The sequence below is a fragment of the Drosophila hydei genome, unplaced genomic scaffold (genome assembly GCF_003285905.1).
Source record: "Drosophila hydei strain 15085-1641.00,03,60 unplaced genomic scaffold, DhydRS2 tig00008124-arrow-arrow-pilon, whole genome shotgun sequence".
Classification (NCBI taxonomy): Eukaryota; Metazoa; Arthropoda; class Insecta; order Diptera; family Drosophilidae; genus Drosophila; species Drosophila hydei.
The window spans coordinates 1,708,623-1,720,395 of NW_022045834.1; the positions used below are offsets into that span (position 1 = coordinate 1,708,623).

Sequence of the window (11,773 nt, forward strand, 5' to 3'; positions counted from 1 at the left end):
ACTGGGCTACAAAAATGTGAGCTATGCGGCTCACGAAGCGCCTCAAGTAATGGCGGCTGTGTAGCCTGAAAGCAGATAAATTTGAATATCATAAACAGTTATTGATGGGCTCACAGAACTTCAAGTAGTTGAAGTGCGAGTTTGACAGGCAATGATGGATTTGGGAAACGCTCGCGTTAACTATCTTCATTAAAATTTAACTGCATTTTAAGTTGGCTTTAACTACATATAAACTAAGCTAGGTTAAATCTTTAGCTGAAAATCATCTTATATATTAATTTACTTAATAGATTCACAAAATTTAAATTTTCCTAAAACTAGATTGATTTAACTAAAAGCTTTTTTTATAGTCAAGCTTTAAATTTATACCAAAATTCAAAATGTTGGTTCATATAAAGAAATAGCTTTTAAGCATATTTGTAGCTTTAAATTTAAACTATAAAAATAGTATTACAGATAGATTCAAAAGAAAGACATATGCATCTGCAATTAATATTAAAATTGAACTGAAATTCACTTTATATACATCTTAGACACATGTATCTCACATTTCACCAACATAATTTACTATATAGTCATTTTTAACATACAGGCGTTACGATCTTGCTCTCGTTGACCGTGTTCCTTAATATGGTTGCCGAGACAATGCCCGCCACCTCAGATGCCGTGCCACTGTTAGGTAAGATCATTTTGTTTACCAGCTTTGCTCAACGTCTATAAATATATATATGTTCTATACATACATACATATCTATGTAATTCTTGTAATATCCTCATATAAATATACTTGTTTTTTTGCGCTGTGTCTACGTTCGACTTTGCTTTTGAGTTCGTGTGTTCTTCTGTTTACAGTTCACAGTATATAGAACCATATAAACTTATATATATATATATATATTAATATCTATCATAACTCTAAAGTTGCTATTGAAGTTACATTCATATATATTCATGCATTTCTAAAACGATTTTAATAACCAAATAAAATCCGATGATTTTATAATATTAAAACTTTGACACACCATTTAAAAAACAAAAACAAAAGAAAATCCTTTAATCAGCTAATTTTTGTGATTTTTCAAGCAGTTTCTTTGGCTTTAAAGTCAAAAATCTAATTTGACTTTAAAGTGCATAAAGAAGCTGCAAGCTGATTCTAAAAAAGATACTTAAAAATCCGTAGAGAAACTATAAAACCAAATAAATGCAAATAAATGAAAGAAAACTTAAAACTAAAAAAAAGATATACAGAAATTTAAAGAGAATTTAATGAAATATCCAACTAAATACTCGTAATTTGCAGTTATGACACACAGAACACACGAGTTGGTTTGATAACATGCACACACAATTTGAAAACGAGTTTTTTGCACGCTATTATCTATCCTTTTTGGGTTGTGAAAATCAATTCCATTTATAATACTTCCAATCGAACGATATGCCACTCTGTATCGGATGTTTCTTGCAAGCAATAAATAAGTAAATTTAAAACCAACAAAAAATTTATGAAATTTGCAAAAAAATTTCAATAAAATTCTATAAAATTTCTAAAGTTTATTCTAATATTTGGATTTATTGATCTTGAACCAAATATATGCTTATTAGACACTTTTCATACCTGAAACAACCCTCTACTTGCTTAAGAAACAACCCATACAAAATAAATATTTAAATTACAACCAATTGAGCTCTAATCTCTATCTAAAAAGAAATGTGTTTACAATTATTATTAATAAATTTACTACCAATTTAACATTGTTCCAATTTTTAATTAAAATATTTAAAAAAACGCCTTCTTAAAAATTCAAAATATACTTAACTCTATTGTTCAACTTAAACTATCTAATTCAGTTTTTTTTGAGTGTCTAATTCTATATATAATCACTAAAAATATTAAGTGTGTGTGCTAAAAAAAGAGACTATATTTTTTTTCTATAAAATCTATTAAGAAAACTTTAAACGTAAATTGCTAAGATACAAAGATTTTGATGCATTTCATATATAAATACTAACTCAAATATTTGTATATATCTCTCTGCCTTTTTTCTTTCTTTCAAAAAATTGTATAACTTTTGCTAAACCAAAAACAAACAACAAATAATATATAACTTATACAAATATGAAACACTGAATGAATTCTGAACGAAATATGCTACCCTGAACTATGCTCGACACACAAAAACAAATAAAACTAAACCAAAAAAAAAAACAAACCAACAATAAACAATCCAATGAAAAACCACATTTGCACCACAACAACAAATCACATACCCAACGATAAACGATTAAAAATATAAACTATGCTCTCTATGCATATCTATATATATTTATATATATATTGAAATATAATATATATAAAATGACAACACGCCCAACCAACCAACAGGTACATATTTCAATTGCATAATGTTTATGGTAGCTTCATCCGTTGTGTCAACGATTTTAATATTAAATTATCATCATCGAAATGCTGATACGCACGAAATGTCCGAATGGGTAAGTTTTCCAAATGGGTCATTCAAAACAAAATTTAAATCAAAAACTCGTATCCAAATCAACTAAACAAAAACAACAAAACAACTGCAGTAATGCGAAATGCCTGCCCCGCCCTCCACCGCCTTTCATCACTTATCATCAGGAGCAAAAAGAAAGCAGCAGCAGCAAGGACCTTGCTGCTCTGCCTCTGCCATTAGCCATTTAGCTTTTCTTTCATATGATTTACAAATAATACAGAGACAAACCAACTGCATATATATATCTCGCTCTATATATATATATTCTTTATTATTTGGAGAAATGCGCTAAAACTAATTTATGTGTTAGAGAAATGTTTTTGTTGCTGTTGTGTTTCCTTTGTTACTTGTTGTTTAGTTAATTTGTGTTGTTAATGTTGTTTGTGTACAATTTATGTTTTTGCTTTGTTAATGCAAAAAATAATAAAAATAAAATTTACATTTAAAGCCACCAACTTTAATCAGCAAATTTACAAATTTTAATTGTAGCCTCCAACTAAATTGCAAAGCTTCACAACAATTTGTTCGGCCAAAATGCCGCAAATACTTGAAGTGCTTCCGGCTGAATGTTGGTTCATTCAAGTGAAACTATGTATATCTAAACTTAATTTATGCTAAAAATAATTTTCAAATACATTTTAATAAATGCGGAGTAGAGATAACCTTGATTAGCCAAAAGCAAAAAGCGTGAAAAGCGCAATTTAATTATTTGTCGTGCAATGACACGTTTAAATGCTTCACAATTTGTCGGTTGATTCTGTTGTTCTGGGAAATACATTCAAGCAAGAGTGTTAAATATATTCAAAATTAAAGTTTTAATTTAATCGGTATTTGATAATCCATAACCTGCATATTCATATGCTTTAAGAACAAAAGATCAAATATCAAAATAAATAAATATATTGTCAGTTTTTATAAAGATGGAGCAAGAGCAAAAGAAAGTCATATAAAGTAATCTCTCAATGTTTCTGATTTTTATTTAATAATACATCTGTGCCATTATGTATTAGTACATCATTTAAATTATTACTTCGTCGTTGCTGACCATGCTTCAAGCAGGATCTACAATTTTGGATAACTTGCTGCAATAAGTCTTTAACATTGTATGCTATAGTCGCACTAATTGCTTACCACTGCATACCAATATACCAATATGGTAACATTTTTAAAAGTTTCTATAACTTCTACAACCATAAAATGATTCATTATGAAATGAAAAATATTATTGAATATTTCAACAGTTGAATTTTATCAATTGTTTAAACAGATGCTCAACTGTAGCTAATGCAAAGAGTGTAACTCTTAAGTAGTCACCTTTCTATATATGCATATCTTCTTAAGGGCAGCGAAATAAAGTTCTAACAAAGACACCTACACATTTGCTGAATTCAAGACTTGAAATTTTATATTTACTTTAAAGCAAAGTCTGACCTACATAGTCTTAAAACTTTGTAAGGTATTTGGATCATATATCATATATATTTGTCATGAAAATTTTGACATTCTTGCAATTGCGTCTCTGTTTTATATTTCAAGCCATTCCCAAGGTTCATTTGACATTCTCAACAGCTGCAGGGTTTTGTTCGCTTAGACGAATGGTTGAACTTTATGTACTAATCTTATTTTGGCCAAGCTTTGACGCTTTAATTATTATAATGAATTCATTTAAAAAACGTTTGCTCAAATGAATTTCTCTCCAATATATACATAATTCACTGGATCATCTTCCATTCATGGCTCATGGAATCCTTCAATAATATTAATACAAAACAAAAATAAAACAAAATTAAAACATGCAAAATGCAATTTTTCTAGTTGCTGCACCTGCATAATATATATTTATATCCCAAACGTATATATCCACAAAAATATATATATGAATATATTATAATTGTTGTTATTATTGTAATTTCATATTGTTGTTCTGACCCGTTTGTTGTTGTTGTTGTGTAATACATTTTTAATTTCATATATTTGGTATATTTGATATTTCGTATTTCGTTTTTTAAATATATATATTTGTATTCATTTAAAGCCTACTTAGAGGCGATTATGCAAGCTGTTTTTGTTGTTTTAGAACTGTATTTGGCCAAAGCCCCCAACACCCCCACATGTGTCCATGTGTGTGTGACCCAGAAAATAAATTATCAGTTAGCAACTAAATAATGCAATGTCAAGAGCCCAGAAATGTGACGGACGGATGTACAGAGTACAAAAAAAACCTGAATGTTGTTAACTATGTGAACTATGTGAACTAGCCAACATGTCTGCTACAAAAAAAAGAAGAGTACTAAATATGTCTACTATAAAATAATTTATGTAATGAAAAATATCGTAATGTTGATGTTGGGCCCATAACTTGTGTTATTTTTTTCCTACTTTATATAAGCAAATGTCACGCTCTTTCTCTCTCTATATATATATATATATCTCTGTCTATATGTATAAGTATATTTCTACTGCCTGTTCACATTTCCCATTCACAAAAACCAAATGAAATCGAACTGAAACCTAACTAACCCCAATTATTCACTCTGAGCTAGTTGCACAATATGCTCCACTTTTTGCTTTACTATTTTTTTGGTACTCTCGGATTACTTTCCACAGCTGAAAGTGCAGAAAAATATTGCTATATATACCTATATATATGTCATATATATATTTATATGTATATGTTTCTGTCAATATAAATAAAAAACTGACTTGTGTAAATAGCTTTCAATGTGTTTGTGTATGCAATGCTTTCATGTGGTGTGCGTTATAGGTTTGCCTATTTGTTTTTAATTTGAAACATTAATTCAATGCGCGATTACATAATTAGGTTTATAACATAAAGAGATTAATGGCGCATAAAGCGCGTTAAATATATTATTTTTAGCATAGATATTAGTAATTGAGCTTTAATTAAAGCTTGTTTATAGGGGTGCATAATTAGCTCTGAATAAGTTCTCTACATATTAAGCTCGTTAGTTAATGACAATAGCTCAAAATCTTAAATATAATTTACATAGCTATAAATTGAATTATAACCAGAACTGATTCAAAGCGGGTATAGTTTTTTTAACTCATAAAGTAAACATGTTTATAATATAAATTTTCTTAATATAATTTATATATTTCTCAGCTACAGCTATCAAAAAGGGGCTTAAGTTAGCTGCCAGATGGCTTACAGGCGCTTAAGTTAGCTGTTTATATACCAATTATATATATATATATATATATATATATATATATGTATTTGAATTCAGTAATAAATTTCAAAAGATTAAATGTGCAATATATTATTCGTGTCTTCTAATCGAGAGATTAATATGATAATAAAAATTAAGCATAAATTAAATACAACACAAGTTAAGACCCATTCAGTAAAATGTATAATAAATTATATTTTACAAATCATAATCTGAGGAGGGGGCTGGTGGTCCTTAATGAAGTGAGGGCTTGGTAAGCCGGATTTGAGTATGTAAAGAGTTTCTTTATAAATTCATACAAAATTTCAAGCCAAGCCAACTAACCGATAAGCTTACGAAAATCGCGTCCTGTCGATTGTAGATCTTCTCAAGGCTGTATTAACTTCTCTATATGTTACTCATTTTAGGGATAATTACGCTACACTGCCTTAGCTGCCACAGCCATGCTTCATCTTTGCATTTCCTTTGCGAATTATTTGAAATTCATATATCCGTTTGCTATTGCCTTTGAAAGCAATTTCATGTCAAGTGCTAGTATCGCTGGCAGAATTAGAATATCAGAAACCAGAGCACATAATGCACATCTAATGCTGGCTATCATGAGCTTGGTTTTTTTTTCTATATTTTTTATTTGAGCCAATTGAACATGGCCGAGACGTCAAGTAGAAAGCAATTTCTGCACATTATTGCAATTGCATGAAGAGCATAATGGAAACTCGCAATGCTCCCCACGTTCGTTGTGTGTGTGAACAATACATAGAACAAGTTCTTGGCTCACAAGTTGGCTAAGCAGGGAGCCCGCTAAACTGACGGCAACTCAGCGAGAAAGTCAATTGGCTTTTAAGAAGTCAGTCACATGAAAACTTTTCTATAGCCGTTCTCTCCATTTTTTTTCGCTTTCAAGAATGTGGACAGGCCCTTGTGCCGACTCAACATGCAATTGAATTTGGAGCAATTGAAGTAAAGCCCCAAAACGAGTACAAACACACACACACACGTAGATTGTGGCATGGCGACAGTTGGCCCAGTTGCAAGAAGTTGTCGTGACACGGGCATGAAAATTGAGCCAATTGGCAAACGCAGGTGCATTAGAAATGTGCAGCGCTTAGGGCAGGACATGTACGAGCTCCTCCTCTGTCTCTCTCGCTCTGTGTCTCCAACACTCCCTTGAAGCCACGTTGTTCTGTGTGATAACAACAAATCAATTTGCACAAAATTTGCACAAAGCCAGCGACAAAAAACTCGAACACAGCTGCGGTCTGTGGCAGCTCCTTGCCATCCCCGCCATCTCGTACTCTAGCGATATGGATAGCAGTAGGTACCTACTCCCTATCCAGCTGCTTCTGCAGCCATGCCGTACTCTCCATTGGATCGCATTTGAAACTTTGCATTTGGTTTGCATGCCACGTCCTCAAGCGCATTTCCATGTATCCATCGCTTGTTAGCGAAAACCGCCAACGTCAAAGGACTACAAGACAATGGTAGGGCGGCAGAGATAGGGGCAAGTAGGTGGAGCCACATAGTAGAGTATTCGCTGCAGCAGATGTCAATGTGGCAAAAAAGCAAGCTTAAAAAACAAGCTTGAAAAATAGAATAGAATGAAACGTTGTTTAGTCACCGAATGAAATGCAGCTTAGCATGACAATCGATTCGATTTTAGCTCTTTCTTTCCCCAGCTGCACTTTGAACTTTAATCAAAAGTAAACAACGTTATGGAATATTTAATGGCAGCTGAATAGGGGAAGAGAGACACGATTGATTTGTTGGCAAATAAAACTTCCATTTGCAGTTAAGAAAATCTTTTTAACTTGTAGCCAAGTTTATTTTGCTTGGCAACAGATTTAATCGAATAACATACAAATGCATGAGTTCATGTTCTTTTGCTGGTAAGAAGATGGTACAAATTGAGTTGAGGTTATAGAACTTGTGCAAAGATTGGAGTTTATATATCATGGAAATACATTTAGTTAAGGCTATTTAAATTTTTAAATATATATAAAAATATGTACAATTTACAAGATTAAAATTAAGTAGCATTGGAATTAAAGTGATTCAATTTCAAATTTATACACATAATTACTATTTAATTGTACTCCACATAGTAGGGAGTCGTTTAGATAGGAAAAAGAATAAAATTAAATTAAAAATATTATTTTTGCAGTTTTTTTTAATCTTCTTTACATTTAACATTTAGAAAACAATTTATATTTAATTGAAGATGAAATAAAATGAAAAATATTTAACTTCTTTTGCAATTAGAAGAGTTTAGACTTAACAATTATTTAGCATTTTTTTATTGCTTTAAAAATGATCGAAAATAGTAAACGAAATTATATTTTTAATAAATATTCATTGAAGATTTCCAGGCAGAGAATATATTTTTCTTTAATTTCAATCATATGTACCACCTAAAGGATTTTTTAAAACATTTTGCAGACAAGTTGGAATTGATAAAGGTTAGCATCTTTTAAATTGAAGTAAGATGTATTACTTAAGGATTTAATATTCAGCTTATGTGCAACATTTTATAGAATATTTGTATTGCATGTAAAAATGACAAAAATATGAATAATTTCTCTTAATAATTTGATTAGAAGATTCGACTTATAGAAAAGATTTTATATATTTTTTCTAATAAAGGTTAGATTACCTGTAAAACAACCTTTAGCATAAAAGAATAATAAAACAAAATTTTAATATCTTATATTTTCAAGAAATATTTGTCACACAATTGCAGGTGACAATAAATTTAAACAAGAATACATATTTCATATGAATTTTATAAAAAATATTTTAAATATTAAGGCTCTGTCCCAAAAATGTAATTGAAAATGAAATTTAAAATCAATTTGTTCCACAAAACTTGTTGCAGAAATCCCTCCAGACATTTCTAGATCAAATGTGAATAAATGTCAAATGTGGGAGTGTGTGTATGTGTGTGACTGAGTGTGTAAATGCGTTGATTATTTATAGCCAACAAGCAATAGAGCTGAGTGTGAATAAGTGTGTGCGCGCGTGTGTGTGTGTGCATATTTGTGGGTCTCCGCCTTAGATAATACGAAATTTGTTGTCAGTGTTATTGCTGTTGTTGTTTATATTGTTGTTGTCGTTGTCGTTGTCGTTGCTATCATTGTTGTTGTTGCTGTGACGTGTGTTATTGTAAATCATAAATTTTGCATGCAACATAGCTATAAATAATCGCCAGAGCCACAGACGAAAGGCGCCGCACATAAATATTATTATAGCTAAGTGTAATAGTGTAACGCACACCACGTTGCCCAACACTACAATCAAATGTCATACACAACACTGTTCTCTGTCACTCTCTCTCTCTCTCTATCTCTATCTCTGGATGGGCGTCATATTTGTTGAATCAGAATCAAATATAAATCATAATCGTGTGTGTGTTTGTGTGTCTTTGTCTCTGTTCATGTCAAAGTGCAATAAATCGCTGTCTGCCCGCTTAAGTATGCCACATATTTGGCCACACACAAGCACACACACATGCCAGGGGGCTCATGAAAAAAAAAAACAAACAAAATACAACTCGTTTTACACGCATTTGGAGTCGAGTTCATCTCTGCAGTTCCGTCTACTAAACGTTTCAATTTTCACCTGCTGCACACCGCACGCACAGATACGCATCGTATTTTTATGCTGGCTGCCATGGATATTGCGCATGAGTCGACCGGGACGTCCGCTGATATTGGAATTCCCGACAACGCCCTGCTCGGATACATCGTCCGAGCGCAAACATCAAATACTATCCGATGTTGAGCTAAAAGAGCGGTACTTATATGATAAACTACTTATATGATAAACTATTATATGATAACTAACTATATATGCACACGATCTGCTGTATGTTAAATGTGATTTCTATTTTGAAGCTCCTCAAAGTCGCTGCTGGCCAATGTGCTCGACATTGATGATGATTTTCGACACAATTGTCGCCCCATGACGCCCGGCGGAACACTGCCACACAATCCGGCCTTCTATCGCACGGTTTATGGGTAACAAAAAAGAAAAAAAAAATAAGAAAAAAACATATTCACACGTGCACACAATATATACACAGAGATAGACAGCCAGACAATGACCCTCACTCCCACAGTCTAATCCCAATTTAGTGGCTTACCAATAAACTCGTAACCTTTCTCGTTGGCTTTCAGGCAAGGCGACGATGGCAGCATTGGGCCAATTGGCAGCACACGAATGCCCGATGCGGTCACACATCATACGTGCATCAAATCATCAACAGAATATGAATTAGGTTTAATCTTAAAGGAAATTCGCTTTATTACTGATCAGGTAAGTGCTTTCGTTGTCAACTCAAGTAAACAAACTACTTAGACTATTGTTTAAGGCTTGAATAAATTATACTTTACTTAACTTTACTACCATTTCACATATATTTGAGATACATATTTTCGAGATAAATATATACTATTCATGCCCTTACAGTGAATGTTCTTATGTATAGACGAAAGTGGAGTTTGCGTTAAATAGTAAAGGCAGCTTCTGGAGTATAAAAGTCTATGGGGTGTAGAGGAATATATATAAATTGAACTTGAATTAGCTTTACTTGTCAATCAGATGTTTTTACATTGATTGTAATAGCACTCTTCAAAATAGACTGAAGCTTACAGATACTGAAAGTGCTCTAGTCCCGTGACCCAATTTTGAGTTTGCTGTCTTTGCAGCTCTATTACAATTACATTAAACAAGTTGATTTTTTTTGTTTCACATAAAAAGAGTACAAAATGAGCTATAAACTAAGAACTTGGTACTTCATAGCCATAAAGCAATCCTAGGTAGAGAAAACTAAGTCTTTAATGTTTTTTATTGAATTGGAAAATATAAAAATTAATATATTCGAACTCCTCAATATACAAAATTATGTATTTAAAATTCACTAAAATATACTTTACTATATTTGTTTGAAATACAACACTTTATGTTTTAACTCAAATGATTGAAATATAAAACTTTATGCTGAACTGTTTGTTTTTGTTTACCTTTTGCTTAAAATTCTTGTATAATAACTTATGTCTATTGCCATGGTTTTTCAAGGCGTGTAGTTTGAGTTTAATTTAAATTAGTAGTACATATTTCAAAATCCATTTTAAATTATTTTGGGGAAAACTTTTGCAGCCTCAGTATAAGAAAGGATTATTAAGCAGTTTATTTTACCCATTAACCCAGGGGTATTAAATCTTGAATAGGCATAATAATTTACTTTTTATTATGTCACATATATTTTTGAACAGAAACTAGACATTTATTTGAAACAAACAAATTAAATTGCATGCGGAATCATAAAAACTTTAATATATACACATAAAAATTAATAAATTAGAATTCAAGTTGTATTATTAAGTGCACTATTATATATTGCCTATATATACATTACCTATATAAAACCCAATTTAGTTTGCATTTAAAAACAATTCTATTGATTTAGTAATGAAAAAAACCAATATGAAATTATTTTTGCTTCTTTTTCTCTCTCCAAAATATCTCAACAAAACTTTCTCTCTCATACATAAAATCAATCGAATATATATAAATATATATAAAATATTAATTTACAATTAAAATTTAACAACAAAAAAAACTCGCTTTCAATTGTTAAAAATTGTAATTATTTAGCTACGTAAAGAGGACGAGGACAATGACATTGCCAATGATTGGAAATTTGCAGCTATGGTCGTTGACAGACTGTGCCTTATCATATTCACAATGTTCACAATATTAGCCACAATAGCTGTACTACTATCAGCACCACATATTATTGTCTCGTAGCCATATGGGCGAGGTGGTTATTGTTATTGGTTTTATTATAAAATCAATTTGTTAATTATTAAATTAATAACGAAACTTTTTAAGTAAATTTAAAAACATTTAAAGAAAAAACCACAAAATCTAAAAAACCAACAAAAAAAAAGAGAAAAACCACTTTAAAAAACCATTAACTAAATAAATACCAAAAAAAAAAAAAAAAAAAAACAATAATTTAAACAAAAAAACTCGTTAAAACAAATCCCTTAAAGCAAAACCTTCCCAAAAGAG

At 31.0% G+C, this 11,773-nt stretch overlaps 1 protein-coding gene across 1 annotated transcript in view; it reads left to right on the plus strand.

Annotated features, from left to right (window-relative positions):
* LOC111600441 (neuronal acetylcholine receptor subunit alpha-7) overlaps positions 1-11,573 on the plus strand; it is a 42,084-nt gene extending 30,511 nt beyond the window's left edge. Inside the window, exons 6-11 of the mRNA XM_023316532.2 lie at positions 593-679; positions 2,384-2,493; positions 9,339-9,490; positions 9,592-9,714; positions 9,874-10,012; positions 11,354-11,573. Of these exons, the coding sequence (XP_023172300.2) occupies positions 593-679; positions 2,384-2,493; positions 9,339-9,490; positions 9,592-9,714; positions 9,874-10,012; positions 11,354-11,506 (764 nt within the window). The 3' untranslated portion in view covers positions 11,507-11,573. The remainder of the gene's footprint in view (positions 1-592; positions 680-2,383; positions 2,494-9,338; positions 9,491-9,591; positions 9,715-9,873; positions 10,013-11,353) is intronic.
* Positions 11,574-11,773: the final 200 nt, after the last annotated feature.